The sequence below is a fragment of the Otolemur garnettii genome, unplaced genomic scaffold (genome assembly GCF_000181295.1).
Source record: "Otolemur garnettii isolate 467f Iridium unplaced genomic scaffold, OtoGar3 scaffold00074, whole genome shotgun sequence".
Lineage (NCBI taxonomy): Eukaryota > Metazoa > Chordata > Mammalia > Primates > Galagidae > Otolemur > Otolemur garnettii.
The window spans coordinates 6921816-6942794 of record NW_003852469.1 but is presented as its reverse complement, the minus strand read 5'-3'; the positions used below and the strand labels follow the sequence as shown (position 1 = coordinate 6942794).

Genomic DNA, 20979 nt, shown 5'->3' with positions numbered 1-20979 from the left:
GATATATTTATTTAACAAAATGTTCACAAACCTGACCTCATTCATCAACGAAAAACACACAGCCAGGACACACACACCAGGCCTTGGAAAAGGCTGTCAAGTACTTTGAAGGACAGGAAGGAATGGACAGAGCTGGGTGGACTTTTGGTTTCAATTTCAGGAGTTTAAGGTCCGGAAGGGGCTCTGATCCCACAATTGGGGAAGGTTGAGGTCTGAGAAAGGCAATAAATAGAACCCCAGGCCCAGGCTACTTTGGTACATTGTGGGTGCATCCCTGCATGTGGCCCTGGCCCTTAACCATCAGCAAGAGCCAGGAGGATTGGCGTCAAGGCAGCAGGCACAGGCAGGACAAACGTCCCTCCAAGTAGCCCCAGGCACCCTGCAGGGCACAAGGTAAGACTGGGCCAGGCGCTGAAGCCCCTAGCTGTCCATGTCAGAGGGTACAGTCTTTTTCCTCGTCCGAACCTTCAGGGAGCGTGAAGTACCCTGGGGGAGATACCAGGCGCTCTATGAGAGACGTGAGCTGGAGAGCTGGCAGGGCCCTCCTTCTCCCATGTCCTCCCCCACACTATCCTGTTCTCACAGCTGACCTCTCGCACTGGTGGCTTCCTCTTGACCACGCGTAGGCTCTGGCTGCGGCTCAGTGGCTTCTCTCGTGGCCGAGCTGGTGGCCGGGGGACTGCCTCAGTATCTGACCAACACTCATCCTCTGTGTCACTGTCCTGCATGCCTCCTGCACAGTACCCTGTGTGGAGGACAGGCTGGGGCAAAGCCAAAGACCTGGGGCCAGGCTTTCCTCTAGCTCTGAGGGAGCCACACTTGTATGGGGGATGCCATGCTCTCAGAATGGCTCAAGGTCCTCTGCCTACTCACCAATGGGTGGCCTCTGGCAGGGTATCTGGTCCTCCAGGTAGAGGGGGTCTTGGTAAGTGGGGGCAGGGGCATCGGGGATAGCACGCAGGTCCTGCATGGAGAAGCTCCGCAGCCTGCCAGCCAGCGCACCCTGACTCTGAGAGGGAGGGAGAAGCTATTAGGGGAAGGGGCTTCAGCAGGGAAGCTGCCCAGGGAAATCAATGGCCTGCCATAGCTAATCACTGCAACTGGGACTCAGCACTGAAAGCAACCCAGCAACCTTCTGACCACGTGCCTTTGTGGTACCAACAGGAAACCAAGACCAAGAGAGGGGGACCAACTGCTCATGCTCAGTGTCAGAGCCAGGAAGGTCTGCACTTCTAGCTCCATGCTCCTGCCAACACCTCCTCCTTCTCACCCCTGCTCCCAGCTACTATCTCTGGGCTCCCTGGCAGAGAAGCTGGACAGGCCCAAAATGCACTGGGAATGGGTAAAAGCTGGGGACCAGTGCACCTTGGTGGCAGCCTGCACAGCAGCTGAAGCGGCGATGTTGAGGCTCCGCTTTCCAAAGCTGAGCATGGTCTCATAGCTGCGCTCCTTGGCCTGCACGATGTATGCATCAATTTCCTGTAGACCCAGGGGAGGAAGAGGGCTCAGGCAGACAGCCAGAGTCCTTCTCCCTCTGAAGACCCTAAGAAGGCGTGATTGTCATGCCTCCTAGCCCACCCCCATCCAGTGCGCAGAAGCCACAGATCTGGGCCCAGAATACATGCCAAGGGCAGGGCTCCTCACTGCTCACCCACCCCACCATCCCCAAACCAAGTTCCAGCCTTAAAAGTCATCCATACACACCCCCATTTGATTAGCCCAGCAGATGAGGTAGGCTAAGCCCAGTCAAGGCCCTGCACCTTAGCAAAATTGGGATGAGCACCCAGGTCCAGGGCTCTTTTCCTCATGCCCACCCCAAGCCTCCCTCCCCACAACCCCCAGGGGTACCTTCTCATGGCGGGACAGGGATGGGTGGACAAACTTGCGGTAAAGCAAGCTGGCTCCCTTGGTGTAGGGCGAGAGCAGCCACAGTACAAAGGCCATCTTGATTTCATAGTAGAAAGGGAACCTGTCAGAACACAGGGCAGGGGGAAGGGGCAGCAAAGTGAACCAAGGAGACAGGGCAATGCAGGACCACCCCCACCCTGCAGCCTGCTGACCCCTGCACCCATACCAGGAGATGAAGATGTCTGTGACGATCTCTGCCGCCATGAAGAGTGCAAAGACAATCCAGTACATCATCCAGCGCACCTGCAGGGCAGAGCACACAGAGGTCAGTGCACAGCTTGCCAACTCTCATGCCCAGCTGGTCCAGCCCAGAGATTCCCAAGAACCTGTTCTGCTTCACTGCTGCATTCCCCCACTGTCTGGCTGGACAGGAGGCTCTGGGACACTGCTGCTCATTCCTGCGCCCACCACAATGGCTTCACCCATGAGCCCCTGCACAGACACTCCACCAGCCTGCCCTCCATGCACACCCACCTGAACAGGCCCTATCCTCCTCTTGCCCACTGCACTCAGGATGTGCCACCTGACCATGCCCTTGGGGGAGGTGGAGCCCAGCTCAGACCTTCCCCACCTCAGCAAGTTCTATTACACACCCCACTCCAAAACTCACATATTCACGAATGTTCTTGGTCTTCACAGCCTTATAGGAGGCATAAGCTGGATACAGCATCCCAAACACCAGCCTGGAAGAGAAGACATGGGGAGCATGAGGGGCACCATGCCCCCCATCCAGGGGGCTGCCTACCCCCACCGGGGTGCGAGGTGGCCGTGTCTGCCCTGTTTTTCCTGCTTAGCTTGCACAACCTGTGCCTTGAGTCAGTCCCTAGAGGCCACCACCCCATCCTGCTGTTTACAAACATCACAAGCCTGCCCAGGCCTGCACCAGTGGCCCATGGGTGCATGTGGAGAGCACAGGCACTCCACAAAGTGGGTGAGAGCACCACACCGTCCCCTTCCATGGGCATGCAATCAGGCCCAGGGCCACTAGGCCTGGCACTGCCTGGCTGCAGACAGAAATATTCCAGCTAGGTGTTGGGAGTACTCAGAGGTGAAGAGCAGGACTGAGTGAGGAGGGTGACACCAGGGTGGTGGTGAGTCATGTGACAGCTCAGATGAGAAGCAGGCACCTGCATTCTCCACCCACAACGTGCCATATTGCTTTGTGTTTGCCAAGGGGCTGCCGGCAGGCCTGTGGCCCTCCACCCTGTACATCTGTTTGCAGTGTTTGTGTGCACTTATGTGCGCGTGCGTAGAAGGGGTTCACTCAGCCAATGAGACCCGGGAATGGGGGACCCTAGGCGGCTACACCTACGACCCGCGTGGCATGCCCGTTAACCCTTGCGGAGAGTGTCGGGGCGGGGGGAAGCATAATGGGACTCAGAAAGTTCCCACCCCCACCAGACGTTCCCAGCTTCCACCCCAGGGGTGAGATGGCACCCCCGGACAGAAGGGGGGCTGAGGGCTGCCGTACTCACACCACAAGGCGACAGATCATCCAGGACACCATCCTGCCAGCCTTGGGGACGAGGGGAGAACCCCAGGAAGACGTCCAGAAGGACGTTCACGCCAGGGCTGGGATGGGGGAAAGATCCCTGAAGTGCAGAAACCGGAGGGGCGGTCCAGCTGCCTCCGGGCGGAGGCGGAGCTGCTGCCCCCTGACTCCTACTCCGCAGTTCCGGAAGCCTGGAAGATAGAAGGCCAGTGGACTGAGGGCCCCACCAAGGAGGAAGCCGCTTCGGGAGCGGATACTGGCAGGTGAGCGCCGCCGCGCCGTTCGGGCAGTTACGGCTCCGTCCCGCACTTCCTGCCGCGGAGAACCAAGCGTTCGACCCTCGCCGAGGCGCTGCTACCGGTCTCGCGCTTAGGTGGAGGTCCCGGCCTTGTTCGTACGGGTAGCCGGGGTACCAACGCGCCGGAGTACCCGCGCCCGCCTGCGGGGAGGAGTTTGCAACTCACTTGAAAGTTGCACGGAACTAGGTGCTGCCCAACCCCTGCGCTCCCGAGCGCTGCGCAGGCGCGGTGCGGCCTCGAGGGGGCGGGGCGAGGGCGCTGCTGGGCGGTCATAGGTTGGCCCCTTAAAGAGGCCAAGTGCGTGGGGTCCACCTTTCCTAGGGTGTGCCCGGCTGCCACTAAAAGGGGAGTGGGGAAGTGGGAGGAGAAGGAAGAAAATCCGTACTCCAGAGTTTTCGAGGCTCTTTAATGCTTCCCTCCAGCCTCAATATTCCCTCTGTAAAATGGGCGTGAGGTGAGTGGGGATCCCCGCCCCTCCGCAGGCTGTGGAGCAAGTTGGAAGGAAGTCCGGGTCTTACACCACTTAGTCTCCCAGATCAGTGAGCTTCTCAAGGACGCCGTTAAACAAGAGAGAAAGGAGGGAGTGGGGGAGAGCGAACCTGAGACTCGTCGTCCCCATAGGGGGCGGTAGGGGTTCACTTCTTCCCGTGACACCTCTCCAGAGCCCTCACACCTGGGCAAAGTGGTCGGGATGACTTGAGATTTGTGGATACCGCAACCCAGCTCCCAGCGGAGCCTTCTTCACCAGAAGTTTGAAATTCCATCTACTCTGAGTCAGGAACGCAGATATCCCTGGGATAGGTTGTATCCCTGTGACAACTCATTAATAATAGTGATTGCCCTTTTGTTATGTATTTTGGTACAAGGGTCCTAATCTTTACAAAGATCCTTTTTGCCATTTAGGAAATATCACGTCACCCTGTGGTATTTGCTGGCTATGGCTAAATGCTTGCCTTGATCAGTCTTCTGAGGGGTCTGCAGTGGCCAGCTGAGAGTGAGTGACCTTGGTGGGGGACATGGAACTGGAGAAGTTCTGCTGGGAGGGAGGCAGATACCTGAAAGAAGGAGGAGGCCCTAAAAAGAAAGCCAACTTTGCTGCTGCTGTGTGGGGTTTCATTCTTTGGGACATCTTCAGCTTACTGCCTCAGTTGCTCCCTCTGAAAATGTGGACAACAGTGTCTCCCACCACCCTGTGCTGGAGAAAGGGTGGAAGCAGAGCTGTTGGGGTACGTGGGGGTGGAAACACAGCTTTTTATTAGAGCCGTAGTTAAAACACCCACCACCTATTGAAAGGATGGAATAGGTAATGATGGGGCCAGGGAAAGCAGGCTTCTAGGGGATAAATAAACACACACGGCGATTATGCGGTCTTAATTATTATCATCAACTTTATTGGTATTGCTGGGTATGAGAGTTCACAGTGAAACCAGCCCACAGGAGAAACTTCCCCCAAGCCCCAGTCTCCTCCCTTCCTAACCACCCACACACATGCACCCAGCCCCCCGAACACAGTGTGGGAACCAGAAATGCCAACAGCTGAGGATCCCCTAGGAAAGTCCAACCACCATCCATCTCTAGGCACAGATCCTGTTCTCTAGGTGAAAAGTGTCCTGAGTCTTCTGGAAGGAGTAAGAGTGTGACTGAATAGGGACCAGCTCAGGGAGGAATAGGGAGTTGTAGGAGAGGAAAGGGGGTGACTGCACATATAAACCTTAGGTCCTTGCTGCGTGCTGCAGAACTAACTGCCCCTCCCTACTGCTGCCCTCTGGAGCCACACACCTGGCCCCAGGATCACAGGCCTTTCTCTAATCCTGTTCCCCAGGAAGGGTTCTCCTGTGCCCACCCTAAGCCCACAGCTGGGATGTTCTCACATGGAGACCCCTGGTCCCAATGCCTCTGCTTGGGAAATCTAAGGGACAGGCTGTCTGAGGTCTGCTGTTCAGAACAGCAGGCTTAGCATGGAGGAAGGTGAGTCTGGCAGCTGAGAAGTGTCCTCCTTGGCTTTGGCAGAGTAAGTGGACCTTGCCTCTTGCAGCCTTTGGTCTGGAGCTGTTGACACAGTCACCCAGTTACACTGGGTTGCTAAGCAGCTCTCTGGACACACAGAGAGCCTGAGGGCAGGTGACCAGATAGGCATACAGCAGAGAGCTGGACATTCAAAGACTAAGGGAATGAAACATCTCCCCCGCCTTGGAGGAGCTCCCTCCTAGGGGGAGCAGCTGTCAAAGTGATATTTGTCTTTCTTCTGGGCAACAGAGTGCCAACGTATCTGGAAAGGTCAACCCTGACAACTTCTCCCAGGCACATGACAGGGCGCATTTCCCACTTGCAAAAGCAGGACAGGCCTTCCCAGGATGATGGGGGTACCCTCTAGACCAGTGGTTCTCAACCTTCCTAATACCACAGCCCTTTAATATAGTTCCTGTGGGTTGCGACCCATACGTTGAGAACTTCTGCTCTAGACGAAGTGCACTTGAACGTGGCTTGAGGAGAGGGAAACACAGATGAGTCGCCTATTGTGAGAAGTGGTCAAGGCCAGTTGGCTGGTAGCTAAGGCTAGGTAAGATATAGGGCATAACGCCTCTGAGACCAAGAGTGGGTAAGAAACCCCCATCCATAGACAGCAGTTCTCCCCAAAGATTAACCTTCTCCTCTTGCACCAAACACCCTTCTCTGAACCACCTCTATCTGTATATCCTATATTCCTATAGACCAATATAATAATTATATGCCAGCCAGGCCTGGTGGCTCATGACTGTAATCCTAGCACTCTGGCAGCCCAAAGTGGATGGATTGCTTGAGTTCAGAAGTTCAAGACCTGCCCGAGCAAGAGCAAGACCCCTGTCTCTACTAAACATAGGAAAACTAGCCGAGCATGTGGCAAGTGCCTATAGTCCCAGCTACTCAGGAGGCTGAGGCAAGAGGACTGCTCAAGCCCTAGAGTTTAAGGTTGCTGTGAGCTACAGCACTCTGCCCAGGGTGATAGAGTGAGACTCTGTCTCAAAAAAACAATTATATGCCAGACACTATTCTAAGGGCCTTACATGTATTAACATATATTTAATGTGTTTAATCTCATGACAACCCTACTAGGTAGGTATCTTGATGATACCCATTTTACAGATGAGGAAAACTGAGACGTAAATGAGCTAAGTAACTCAGTTGAATGTTACTAGATGGTTTCACCCAGCTAATAAGCTGGCGGAAGCAGAATTCCAAAAAATGAGTTTTGTTCCTTTACAAGAGAAGCTGAGGCTCAAGGAAATTAGTTGACTCGCTTGAAATCTCACACCAAGTGAAGGCACTGTGTTCAAATTCACACCCATGTTATCTACACTCCAGAGCCCAGTGTGTGTTCTACTGTACACCACTGGCCCCCATTCTCTCTTTTTCTGGCTGTCTGTGAACTTCCAGAGCTCCCAGGCCATGCTGAGCTCACAAGTGCTACCTGCAGGGCAGAGAAATGAAGGGCATTTGTGACATGTGAGAGCTGAAAGGAGCCCTAGAAAGGAAAAGTCCCCAGAGAAGGGACATGACCTGTCCAGGGTCACACAACCAGCACCCCTGTTTCCATCTTCCGTCCCTTACACTGTCACTGACCCTCACAAGGCTGCAAAAGGATTCCATTTACTCAAGTCCATGGGGGAGAAAGGCTGACAAGAAGAGGGGTCCCACAGTTCAACAACACTCCCCCCCTTTTTTAAGATAGGATCTCATTCTGTTGCCCAGGCTGGAGTGCTATGGCATCACATCATCATAGCTCACAGCAACTTCAAATTCTTGGGCTCAAGTGATCTTCTTGCCTTAGCCTCCCAAGTACCCAGGACTACAAGTGCTCATCATGACTCCCCGCTAATTTTTCTATTTTTACTAGAGCTGGGGTCTCACTCTTGCTCAGGCTGGTCTTGAACTCCTGAGCTCAAGTGATCCACCCACCTCAGCCTCCCAGAGTGCTAGGATTACAGGCATGAGGCACCGGGCCTGACCTAATACCCTATTTTGACATTCAGTGCTTGTGTGCTCTTCCCAAGGCCCTGTCACTCCTACTGACTGTCGCCATTGCTCTGCCCTGGGTCCCATGTCTGCCCCCTGCCTGCCCAACCCCCACCATGGGCTCTCCTGACTCCACTCTCAGTGACTGCCCACAGGGGCTTGGGTGTGTAAGGTGGGCCCAGGTCCCAGAAGACCTTAATGTCAGGCAGAGAGCCAAGGACTTGTTGTGAGAAGAACAAGGAATCAAGGCAGGGTCTGGAGCAGGGATGGCATGATGACATATGTTTTAGGAAAGATAGAGAAGTAGTAGGCAGGGAGGAGTGTGAGGGGCCCGGGATAAAAATGACGGGGGAGGGTTTGGACAAAGATCGTGCCAGGGAAAGGGCAAAACCAAAAAGTGCCCACTAAGAAAACCTTTGGGACGAAGAATAGAGAGGACTCAGTGGCTGATTTAAAATGGGTTGAAAAGGGACCAAGATGTTACCCAGGACTCCAAGGAACCTCACCCAGGGTGGAGGGTGGCAGCTATGACAGAGATTTGTCCAACTGAGGAGCTGGGGCCTGGTGGTAAGAGGACTTGTCTTTGGCCATGCACGTTGGAGTTGACCCAACAGAGGAACAAGTCTTAGTGGGTCCCAAGACTGTAATCTACAGAAAGGAACACCTAGGCTGTGACTCAACTCCAGGTGGCAAAGACTTGTCACACTGGTCCAGCATCTGAGTTGTCATCACCATGAACTCCTGACCACAGCCCCAGCTGGTGGTGGGGGCACCCACTTCTCTGAGGAGGAAGAGGGTCTAGGTACCCCCCAGTAGGAAGCAGGGCAGACCCTAGCTGTGTTCTCAGTGAAAAACTCTGATGACACCTGAGAGCCGGCGATGGGGTGGGAACTTTTTATTTGAAGCTAGTGAATCACAGCATTGCCCCCCAGTGTCCTGGTGCCCTGCCACAAGGAGCGACACACAATCTGGGCACCCTTTGCACCAGCCTGGCGTCTCAGAGCAGTCCATGCCCAGCAGACAGCAGAGGGCAGTAGCAGTTCAGTTCCTGGGGTGCCTCCCACAGGCCCCTCACCCCATCCTCTGAAAGGCTGTGCTCCTGCAGAGCCAGGAGCCAAATATACCCCTGGCACCTTCGCAGATAGCTCAGACGCTTGCAGCTTCGCGTCACTTGAACTTGTCTAACTCTTATACCCACCCAAGGAGCCAGCACAGCTGAGAGGCCACATCCCAAAGATGGAGGAACCAGGGGATGGTCCCAGCCTGAGGATGCAACAGCTACAGAAAGAAAAGCGAAAAGGTTTTCAGCTGAGGGGGGCCTCAGGTCACCTGGGATTCAGGGCAATGAAGGAAACTCCACTGAGAACAGAGATGGCCAGCACTGGACAGCACCCAGGATCTGCTGGGGCTGTCATTATTATTGCCTTGGGCAGAGGGGTTTTGCCCCCAGGAGGCCATGTTGGCTCTCTGAGGCTGGCACCACTGTCCCCATCCTTATCAGCTGTGGGGTGAGTACACGGGGGTGAATGGAGGAGGGACAGGTACTGCGGCCCCTCTAAGCACAGAGGCAGGAGAACAGAGTGAGTCCCTCTATGTGCAGTGTACAGCAAGGGAGTATAGACAGATATGGAACTGAGTGTACCCGTCAGAGTCCACGAGTGTGTGCAGCAGGGGCAGGCAGGCGTGAGTGCACCCAGAACAGCCATGGGCTGCAGTGGGAAACATGAGCAGGTAAACAAATGCCCGGAGCACCGACAAGAGAGCCCGGAGGGTCAGAAGGAGACACTCAACAACAGGAGGGTCCAGTCCCTCCTCTTTCCAGTAGCCCACTGGCACCATGATATGCATGAGGCAGGGAGGCAGAGTGTAGGGAAGGCAGCAGAGCGAGGGAGCCTGCAGGCAGGATGGAGGACACAGGTGCTGAGGGTTCTGGGTGTGCCTTGCGTGTTTACAGGAGCTCATGCTGACTATAGAGACAGTAAGTGCCTCCCCTGGGCCAGCACATGGGGTATGCTGTGCCCACCGGGGGTGTGTGTGTACTCAAGGGCACAGGTGCAGGTTGGCCACATGTGTCTTCACACGGGCACATCTGCTGTTCATGAAGGCTCCTAGCCAGCCCCCAGAAGCCACCCTGAGGAGCCCAAAGGCTTTTGCATGCCCCTAGGCACTGAGATCCACCACCACGTGTCGGTATACCAGAGTCTGTCCCTTGAAGCTGGGGGCCAAGAGCAGCTGGGCGTCCCCAGCAGGCACATAGCAGAAGGCCCGTGGGGCCTGCACAGCCAGCTCCTGGAACCGTACAAACTTCTGTCGCCCCTCATCCCACTGGTAGATCTGGGTGAAGGAGAAGTCGCTGCCCAGGGCCAGGTAGCGGCGGCCGCCCACGAGGAAGGGTTGCAGGGCCAGAGAGCCCCGGGAGGGCAGGGCCTGCACCTCGGAGAAGCGGGTGCCCTCCCAGCGCAGGATCTTGGAGTCACCGATGTAACGGCTGAGGCACAGGTAGCTGTCACGACCAGCACGGAAGTGTTTCACAGCCTGGGCATCAGGCACCTGGGTCACCTCACCCTGGGCCACAAACTGCTTCTGGGTGCGACTCCACTGATAGATGACGGGTGCTTGGGAGCTGCTGGACACAATCAAGCGTGGTTTGCCCTCGCCGTCCACAAACTCGAGGTCGGTGTCGCGGTGCCAGGCGTGCAGGGCCTGGTGGGAGTAGAAGCCATTCTGGTGCCAGCGGTAGAGGCTGGTGGCACCTGCCTTGGAGCTGTCAGCCACGGCGAAGTACCAGTCGCCGTCAATGCGGAAGGCCTCTAGGTCATTGGGCTTGCGCACACGCTGCGGGTCGATGTCCTGCAGCTTGGTGAAGTGTGTGGTGTTGGGGTCCCAGTGGTAAATGTAAGAGCCACCAAACAGCTGAGCCACCACCACATACAGCTGACTGTCCACCACCATTGGCTTGCAGTGCACTGCTGAGGGGGCTGTGCCAGGATAGAGGCAGGTGGCGTCAGGCAGGCCTCTGTTCCCAACCTCTCCCACCCCCTTAAAGGAGATCAGATCCCTCCAAACTTGGGCCAGGACCAAGGCTTTCTCCTGTAATATCCCACCCCCACTAAAGTTCACCTACTAAGCACTTAATCCCTTCTCATTGTTTCACAGCTAATAATCAATTTTAGTATCACAATCACTCCACCCGTGCCCCCAGAGTTCAAATAAAGACTGACACTAAGCACAAAATAGGTGTCCCTAGATATCGACTAATTGCTTAACCATAATGTCAGCTATTAAATTCTTATGTGTAGACACTGTGCTAAGTGTAAAAATGTATTATCTCAATGAGGAATTAATCCTGCTGAAAAGGACCTTTTTGGGGAGGGTGGGGTGGGGCTGGGTTTGAACCCACCACCCTCCGTATATGGGGCTGGCACCCTACTCCTTAAGCCACAGGTGCTGCCCAAAAGGACCCTATTACTTTTCCCTTTCTTTCTTTCTTTCTTTCTTTCTTTCTTTCTTTCTTTCTTTCTTTCTTTCTTTCTTTTTTTTTTTGTTACTTTTCCATTTCACACAAAAAGAAACTGAGGTTCACAGAGAATAAGTAACTTTCCTGGAGCTACCCCACTGGTGAGTGGCCAGGCAGAGGAGGCAGGAAGAGTTTGAGTAGATTCTTAAGATCAAAATGATGATGTTTGCCTCGTGCTGCAGGAAAGCATATCCTCTCAAGAGTTTTTCTTTTTTTTTTTTTCTTTCTTGTTTTACTTTTTAATTTTGAGACAAGGGATCCCACATTGCTCTGTGCTAGAGGGCAGTGGTGTAATCATAGCTCACTGTGACCTTGAGCGTCTGGTATCAAGTGAACTTCCCACTCAGCCTTCCAAGTAGCTGAGACTACAGGTGCAAGCCACTATACCTGGCCTGGAGTTTTCTTTTGGGGAAAGTTATTTACACTGACTTTAAGGGCAATGTAAGTTTTCTGTTTCATCTTGTGTCAGTTCAATCCTTCTTTCTAAATCTATCTCTCCATCCTCCCCACTGCCACCCCATGTCCAGGCTCCAGCGTCCCTCCACTGGTCTGCTTTTGTGTCCTGCCTCATACCTAGCCTTTTCCCATGCTGGAAGCTTCCATGCTCTTCTCAAACCTTTTCAATGACCTGGCCTTCATCAACCACTGGTCTACCCACTCCTCCCACATTAAACCTCATGCTGTGTGTGATTTACACACACACACTCTCATGCTAAGGTGTTGCACATCTTGACTTTGTTCATGCCATTCCCTCTGCCAAAATACCCCCTTTTAAAAATTTCTAGCTAATCTCTCTCAGCCTTCAAGATTCAGCTCAAACTCAGTAGACATAAAACTGAGCTCAACAGCCAGTCCAAGGGGGGGGGGCACTCTGTTCTCCTCCTCCTCCAATTTCCCTGGCCCCACCTAGTTACTAAGCCAGGAACCTGGGTGTCATCTTTCCATCCTCCCTCACCCTTCATCCTTCAAGGTTCAGCTTAGGTGTCCCCTCCCCAGGAAGCCTTCTCATTGCCCAGGGTAGGCATCGTCTTTGTGCTGCTAGAGCATAATATTCATATCTTCCTCTTAACACCTACCTCTGTGTGGATGTTACCTGCGTATGTAATTGACCGCCCCTCAAAGACAGGAAAGTTCTTGGGGGTAGAGACCATATCTCATCTATCTCCCTACTTACGGGAACTCTAGTAGAGTTGAATGATGGAACCAGCCAGGGCCAGCACTGTCAGGTCGGGCACAGGTACCTGGGATTCTATCATAGTCTCGGAGCTGCCGTTCAACATAGTCCCACTTGAGGACAGTGCAGGCACTGACACCTGGCTGGGCCAGAGCCAGGTAGAGGTCACTGGAGTAAAGGAAGGGCTCAGCTGACACTGCTGGGAAGGGCAGGGTCTGGTACAGCACAAAATCTGCAGGGGCGAGAGGTGTGCGGGGCCTGCGTTACTCGGGTCCAGAAGGAGAAGGGAAGAACTTGTTGGGTGATGGTGGTTGCCTGACACTGAGGCTCAGTGATGCAGGGCAGGGTGGCGGATTCAAGTAGCTTCACAGAAAGCTGGGCATCTCCTACCCGTGGTAATGCAGTCAAACTCCCTCAGTGGCAGGTCCTGCACCTTGTGTTCCTGGAAGCGGGGTGGGCTGGCGCAGTAGATGGGCGCCACTGTGGTGTTGGTGTGTGCCAGCCACTCCACCAGCCACTTCACCTTGCAGTCGCAGTTGAGGGAGTTGCCCCGCAGATCCCTGGATCATAAAGGCAGCAGAGAGGGGCACAGAGAGGGGCAGGCTCTCAGGGCTATGCCCACCCAGCCTCTCTAGGTTTCCAGAAGTAGATCCCGTTAAGGCTGCTGTGAGTCACTCACATGAATCTTTGTGCCAATTAAAGTTCCCCTCCGTGTGGACGCAGCCCTGCAGGCACAGGGTTGGCCAGCACAGTGTAGGCTCACCCGCTCACTTCTTTGGCCAGTTGCCTCTTGCAATGTACAGCCTGCACAGCTGTATGTTACATCCCTGTTCCTTCAAGCTTCCCCTAATCCAAGGCTTTTATTTTCTTGTGTCAATAATGATAAGTGATTGTGGCTACGTTATAGGACTTTAATGTAGAGCAAATCCAACATACATATCACAAGAATGAAAAAACAAGGATCCAACGTACTCAATACTAATACGAAGCCAGTAGATAAATTAATACACACCCACACACACACGAGAAAAACTCAATTCAATTCAAGTTGGGGGGGATTGGTGTGCTCCCAGCTAATGGGCACAATGTAAGGGTATATGATGGCATACTTCCTGAGTGCGGGGCACAGCTACAACAGGGACTTTACCTAACAAATGCAAACATCGTAACCAAATTGTTGGTACCCTCATATTAATCTAAAATTTTAAAAATAATATTTATAATGCAAAAAACAAACCGATACAGTTTAAAAGCACATTTTTTTTTTTTTGAGACAGAGCCTCAAGCTGTCCCCCTGGGTAGAGTGCCGTGGCATTACAGCTCACAGCAACCTCCAACTCCTGGGCTCAAGTGAGTCTCCTGCCTCCGCCTCCCAAGTAGCTGGGACCACAGGCGCCCGCCACAACGCCCAGCTATTTTTTGGTTGCAGCCGTCATTGTTGTTTGGCGGGTCCGGGCTGGGGATTCGAACCTGCTACCTTAGGTGTACGTGGCTGGCGCCTTAGCCGGTTGAGCTATAGGCGCCGAGCCAAAAGCACATATTTTTAAGACATACACACATCTCAGGTGTATTTTCAGAGGAACCCCAATTTGGAAGGCTACTGTCTCCAATTTTGCCTTTTCAGAGACCCCCTCAAGCCCAATCCCCCCAGCCTCCCAAGAGCTTGTGATCTCCCAGGTTCTGACTCCCATGCCCCCCGCCCTGAGATGCACCCTCTGTGGCACAGTTGGGAGAGGGAGGACTCAGTCAGGTCTTACAAGTCATTCAGGATGTCCAGGGGCCGAAAGATGTCTCTGGGCAGTGTCTGGAGGTTATTATTGGCCAGCGAACTGCAAGAGAGAGCCCTGGGTCACCCAAAGAGTGTGACCAAGGCCAAAGGCCACAGGAGATGCTGGGCTTCAGTCCAGGGTGTGTATGAGTGTGATATACTCACAGGTGTGTCAGGGACTTGAGGCCTCGGAAAGTGTACTTGGATAGTGCCCAGATGTCATTGTTCTCAATGAAGCTGGAAGAAACAAGAACTTGCCTCAGCTATGGCTTGGCAGTCCTAGAACCCCAAGCAGCAACTTTCCTACACCCCAGGCTAGATTCTAGCCCATAGCTCTGAGACAGGCCACAAAGAGCATCATCAAGTCTGTAGTGACAGGGCACCAGGCAGGGTAATGTAGGCAGAATGGGTGAAGCAGAATCTTCTTCTGCTCAGATTCTGCAATCAGAGGACTTGAGGGCTCTCACCTCCCAGCCCCCCTTCCAGTAATCTCATCACCCCCAGCCCCTTCACCCCCAGGCCTGGGCTCCCTTTCCCTCCCACACACAGGTACTGCAGGTGTGACAGTCCTGTGAAGGCGTTGTCTCCAATCAGCGTGAACTTGTTGGAGTTGAGTAACCTGGGGAGACAAAGGAAAAATTAGAGCTCCTGGGACGTGCCCGCTGCCCCAACCCCAGCCCACTGCCTCAGCCCTGGGCTTCCCTGAGATCAGGTTGCATTGTAGCCACCCTTGGGGACCCCAGTGGAGAGGTGGGCAGTAAGACCAGGTAAAAGCCTATTCTGGCCCTAGAAGGTTCCAGAGTTCTGCTCATAATAATTTGTCCAAGGACAGAGTTCTCCTATTAAGCTGGCACCTGGCCCTACCCCATAGCATCTCCTCACCCTGTCCCATTCTAGCCCCTCATGGATAGCTGTCCCTCACCAAGAGCACTTAGCAGAATTCCAAACCCTTGGACCATCCCTCTCTTTCATGCTCAGCTCTTCAAACCTGATCTCTGGAGTCACCTGTCTCTAAGACGACTCCTTCATGTGCACCCTCTGGCACCAGCCCAGGCTACTGCACACAATTCCCTTGGGTCTCCAGAGGAGCCAAGTCCATCCCCCAAAGACCCCCTTTTGGCTTCTGTGCAATCCTAGTTCTCTTTGCCCAGTGCTGCCCCAGCTCCTCCCCACTCAAGGCTGCTCCGCCCCTTGTGGCACATCCTATTGGAGCAGAAGTAAAGGACACCTGCATCTTCATCTCCAGAGGCTGCCTCCATCCACTCCCTCTCCCCAGACCAGGATCTGTCCCCTGTGACCATCCCCCCAGCCCACCCTGCCCTTCCATGTGGCCCATCCATACAGGAACTGTAGCAATGGCAAGTGGGAAAATGCTCCATCCTGGATCTCTGAGAAGGCAGCATTCACCAGCGTCCTGCAGGGACAACCAAGTCAATGAGGCATCTGTAGGGCATCACTGTGCCGGGGCAGTGAGAGGTGGACAAGGCAGTGGCTTCTGTACTTGCCGTCTTGGAAACTCCCTGTTTCTTCAGCCTTGGGCCTCACCTGCATGTCTTTCCCTTCTCCCCCCAAATTCACCACCTCCTCAAGCTCCAGTGGCTCCCCTCTACTCCCCTCTCAGCCAAGAGAAGGTTCCATCACCCATCACTCGCAGCATTATCACCCAAACATCCACAATGTGCTGGGTGCTCTTGAGGGATAGGGCCCTGGGATGGAGGTGGGGACCCTGCATCCTGTTCCCACGGGCCTCACAGCCTCTCTGTGGTCCTGCAGGCAAGGGGGGCCCCAAGGCCAGCTGCTGCAAGTGACAGGCAGGCTGGGCTTAGGGCCAAGTGGCTGGTCAGTGGCAGGCGTGCACCCCGTGCCAGGATGCTGTGAAAGCATGGCTCACTTACCACCCCCTCCTCCCACACGAGGAGCCCTTCTGCCCTTGCAGTGACATCACAGGCAGGGGCCCACATGCTCATGTAAACAACCCCCACCCCCAGTCAGGAGCCCCTGCGCACAGTAGGTCTCATGAATGTTGATGGTGATGATTCATTCTTGCTCATAAACTCCTGCTTTCCCCAGCCATGGCGGCTGAACCAGCAGGACTGCAAGACTACCTGTCCCCTGATGCCTGCAGTGTCCAGCCCCAAGGACCCCCTGGAGTCCTCCTGGTTCCCGCACTCTGAAGAGCGCAAGCAGAGGCTTTCTATCCCCTGACATGTTCGTACCCTCCTTTCCCTCCCCACCCCCAAGGCCAGACCTGGCCACTCACAGGGAGATGACCTCCGAGGGTAGGCTCCTGGGCACTGCCTTAGAGTCCACGCAGAAGGCGGTGTCCCTGGTGCAGGAGCAGCTGGGCGGGCAGGGGGGCGTCTTGGGGGGCCTCTTGGCGCTGATTTGCAGCATTAGGCAGAAGCAGAGCGCAGATAGCGCCAGCAGCCAGGGGCCCCGCCTGGCCGGCAGCCTCGCCATGCCGCCTGCAAGCTCTCCCTCGCTGGCTGCCGCGGCCCGGGCCCCACCGCCCCTGTGGCTAAGCCACCCCGCGCACGCGGGCTGGCACCTTCGGGCCACCGGCAGCTGCTGCGGCAGCCAGGGGCCCGCCTGCCAGCCGCGCAGAGCTAGACTCCTCCTGCCCTCGGGCGCCCGCTGCGGTCCCTCCCTTGCTCGCTCCCGCGAGCCAGCTTGGGAGAGGCGCGCAGAGCGGGAGCCGGAGCCGCAGCCGGGGCGGCCGGGCTAGGCGGACTAGGACTGCGGCGCGGACGGCGGGGGCGCGCGCGGGGCGCGGGGGGGAGGCCCAGGCCTGGGAATAGCCAAGGGATGGAGTAACGGCTCTGTGCCCTAGTGGGAGGTCTCTGGAGCTATCTTGTGTGTCTGTGAGTGCATGTGTGGCGTGTACTTGCGCGTTCGGGTGTTGGGGCAGGCAGTGTGCACGGGGCACACCTGTCTCTGCAGGCACATGCACAAACTCCTTTGGGGGGCTTTTGGCATTATGGAGCCATGACCTCAGTGTACGGGTATGTCTTTGCACCGGGCCACACATCCCCTAAGCAGAGTGCACAGGCATGTTGCAGTGATATATGCACATCTACGTTGATAGCAAGGTTAGAAGTACAAGCATGTCTTCAGAGGAGTCTTGCATGCGTTTATATCTGAATTCAAATGTGTTTCCACCGGCAGCTGAACAGAATATGCCTTTGTGTTAACAGGAGCTGAAAAGGGAAATGCAACCGCGGGAGCTGGAGTGGGACGTGTGGAATTCTGGAACATTTCTCACTACACAGCCACAGCCTGTTGAAGCCAGGGAGCGCCTTGGGCCTCTTCCAGTCCAGCCCTTTAATAAACGAGGAAACTGAGTCTCCCCCAAAAGAGGACAGCTAAGTTTGATGTCACATCTACTGTGTTTTGTGTACTCTCTGTAGTTAGTCCTCTTAACCTTTTGGGGTTGAGGATGTGAATCCCCTTTTATAGGCCTGGGGTTCCAGAAGAAAAAAGTGGCAGAGGAAAGATTTAAGCCCACTCTGCCCAGCTTCAAAGTTCACACTCATCCTTCTACACTGGGGTCTTCCATATGTGGCCTGGGGTCCTTTGAGAACTTGTCAGGGAGTCTTTGGGGTCAAAATAATTTTCCTAACAACGTTGAGCCATTATTTGCCCTTTCATTTAAATGCATTCACACAAGTACCCTGGAATTGTCCAGAGGCTACCTGATGCATCTTCTACTAAGCCCCCAGTGAAAGAGATTTGCAAAAATGTAAATGATGTTCTTGGCTCTAATTTTCTTTTTTGCTCTGTAAAATGGATACTTTCATTTAGGAACATATGTGATTTATATCATAACATATAATAAGTTTCATATTGCTATTATAAATTAATAAAAATTGAAAAATATCTCAGTAAATATCAATAGCTATAGCCCACACAAACATAAGCCCTCTAGGGTCCTCAGTGCTTTTTGAGAGTGGTAAGAAGCCCCCAACTCAGAGTTTGTGAACTGTTACTGTGTACTATGTTGCTTCCCTGGGCAAGGGAGTGACTGCCCTAAGAGCCCTTGGCCACAGGGAACCTGGCGGTCAGGTACAGGAGTTCCCAGTCTTATGCTCTTTACAGATCAGTTGAGGGAAACAACTGTGTGGTAAGATGTTTCTCCAGCTGTCCCCAGCCTCTGCCAGCAGGGGATTCTCTAGTCTGAGCTTAAGTCCGTGTTCTCCTAGCCAGGGATGCCCCTGCCCTTTGATGTCCACTGGCCACTGCCCGTCCAGCTGCCTGCTGCCCTCCCATGCAAGCGTGCAGGGAGGGAAGCAGTGGGGGTGGAGAGAGTGGCTGGGGCAGCTGGGCAACTGTCCCCACTGGTCCCTGGCACGGCTCTGCCCAGCACACAAAGGGCAGAGTGAGTCTTGTCCCATTCCTTGCAGCTGAGGGGCTGGTAGGAAGGGGAGGAGAAGTACATAGAGAAGGAGGGGTGGCTAGCATGGGGCTGTCCATCCCCTATGGCTCTCAGAGGGGGGTAACCCAGAGGCAGACAGGAAGGGGGTCTGGTCATATTCTTAGCTAGTGAGAATCCTGGGGGATGAAGAAGAAGAAGATGATGATGACGACTGGATTTAACAACCGTGATGTCAATAGATCCTCACAACAGCGTGGGGAGGTGGACAGGCAGTACTAGATCCTTTTCACAGATGAACATACTGAAGCCTAGAAAAGCAGAATGACTCACTCTGGGTCCCAGAGCTGGCCAGCAGAAGCATCAAGCCCTCCACATGTCTAAGAAATGAACTAGCCCCCTCATGTTGGTGACAGAGTCTTATCACTGAATATAATTAGATGTTGGCTGTGTGCACGCTCTTTGCCTGGTGGCAGGTTCAGAGACTGGAGAAAGCACACTCCCTTCCTTCCCAGGATCCTTAGTCTGGCTGAGAAGACAGGGCAACAAAAAGTACCATCCCAGTTAACTAAAAGGCAGGTGAAGATGCTACAGCGAGGAGGAGAATTTCAGAGGCAGGAAGGCACCATGGGCTGGACCCTTGGCCTGCTAGGGGGCAGGTGGTAGCACTCAGAGAGTTAGAGAAGCATTGGAGTGGGCTTTTCAGGAGTCAGAAATGGCTTAAGTATAGGTGGCAGAGGGCTGGGTATGCCCAGCTAAAGAGCCCTCTCTCCTTCCTTCACCAAAGACCCCCACAACCTCTACCAGCTCACCATGAGCATCTGAACTTCACTTATGGAACTTGAAGGCTTCCTCCCCCAGCCCCTAAACAGACAAAAACAAGCTTAAGAAGCCATAAAGCCTATGAGGACTACTCCCTGAGGGAGGCAGGCAGGGAGACCAAGGGCCTGAGAGAGCAGAGGCTTCTTTTGAGGAAAGGGGATGTCTTTCCCAGCGATGGTAAGTGATGATGGTAAGCCTTGCCCACAGCACCTACTCAGAGCAAGCCCCATGGCTGGGCAATGCGGCCTCCTGAGATGCCCGCAGGGACCCCGAGATGCCCACAGTTCTTGGCTCTCCCGCTGGCCCGTGGCCTGTCTGGCTCAGACCCAGTGCGTGTGAGTCAGCCAATCAATCCCAGTGTTGCCAGGACAACAGGGACAGGAGTGGGGGCCCTAGGGGTGGGCACTGCAGGCAGCTGTCTCCTACATCTGGCACCTACACACAGCTGAGGCTGAGCTGAGAGGACACTTCTCCCTGTCTCCCCCCAACAGCCCATACCCCCTCCTCTTCTGTCACTGTCCTGGGACACTCTCTCATTTCTAGAGGCTTAGGCAAATATTTAAAGGGCAGCTGGGGGCCCTAAGGAGGGCTGTGGGAGCAAATACTTCCTTCCCTCTCTTCTCCTCTGCCCTTTTCAGGGGCTCTCAGTTCAGATGCCATGCTGTTGTGCAACCTTGAAGCAGGAGAGAGTGTCCTTGTGGGGACAGGAGAGCCTGCAAGGGCTGGAGAGTGGGGGGCCAGCTCATGATCAAAGGTCAGGGCCCAGGTGGGAGTGAGCCTATGGCCAGGGACAGGAACTGGGTGGCTTTTTAGGGAGCTAGGCCCAGAACGGATTCTGAATGACACAGCAAGTGAAGGGGGCCTGAGGGAAAGGGTAAGGCAGCCCAAGTTACTGGCAGATCTGATTTCACACAGTACTCAACTGAGATGGTTTTGGGGAAAGCGAGAAGGGAGACAACAAAAGCCCAAAAAGCACATCAAGTTTGGGCGAGTAGCCTCTCAGGGCAAATGTAGGGTGGGAGGGTATAAAAGGCAGAGAGCAGAGGGGTGGGGTGTTGAACCTTTGGGTAAGCGGGCTATTCAAGGGCAGGAAGATTGGGAACCTGCCAGGGACCACACCCAGCCCTGTGCAAGGCTGTCTGGGAACAAGAAAGCAGCGTCAGGCATGGAATCTGCCATCAGAAGCCTTCAGCTTACAAACAAGTCCAGAGCAGAACATGAAACAACACTCATGAGTAAGAGTTTACCACCAATGGGGACAGAGTTTTCAGAATTAGGAAAAGAATGACCAGGGGCAATTTTGAGGTTGGTACCAGATGTGTGGGAGGTGGTGAGGCCAGGTAATATGTGCTTGATGGGGGAATCTGGCCCTCCCCAGGAAATACAAACTTATGAGCTCCTCAGAATGAGGTCAAAGTACCTCTTGCCTTCAGCTGAGCCTGCTCTGGGCCCAACGGCTTTGCCCCCTAGCCTACCTCCTTGAACTCATCCTATGTTTGGGAGAAATTCTGCTAGGAAATGTGATGGCCAGACCCTTGGCTGTCTGAGAAGTTCAGCCTGGAAAGAGGACAAGGAAAGCCACAGGGCCACAGGGCCAGGTGCCAGCAAGGAAGGCAGGCACACCAGGAAGACACCTA

General features: G+C 54.4%; 2 protein-coding genes across 2 annotated transcripts; both read right to left on the bottom strand.

Moving 5' to 3' along the window:
• Positions 1–3765, bottom strand: REEP4 (receptor accessory protein 4). The gene is made up of 8 exons (XM_003793985.3): positions 3384–3765; positions 2519–2591; positions 2075–2151; positions 1849–1969; positions 1366–1479; positions 874–1009; positions 591–745; positions 1–486 (listed from the first exon to the last, which is right to left on the bottom strand). Exons 1-8 carry the CDS (start codon positions 3413–3415, stop codon positions 421–423), a joined length of 774 nt encoding a protein of 257 aa, XP_003794033.1. The 5' UTR covers positions 3416–3765; the 3' UTR covers positions 1–420.
• Positions 3766–9291: 5526 nt separating this feature from the next.
• On the bottom strand, positions 9292–16835 carry LGI3 (leucine rich repeat LGI family member 3). Its single transcript, XM_003793984.2, has 8 exons — positions 16412–16835; positions 15494–15565; positions 14699–14770; positions 14317–14388; positions 14141–14212; positions 12774–12943; positions 12451–12615; positions 9292–10670 (listed from the first exon to the last, which is right to left on the bottom strand). Exons 1-8 carry the CDS (start codon positions 16609–16611, stop codon positions 9853–9855), a joined length of 1641 nt encoding a protein of 546 aa, XP_003794032.1. The 5' UTR covers positions 16612–16835; the 3' UTR covers positions 9292–9852.
• Positions 16836–20979: the final 4144 nt, after the last annotated feature.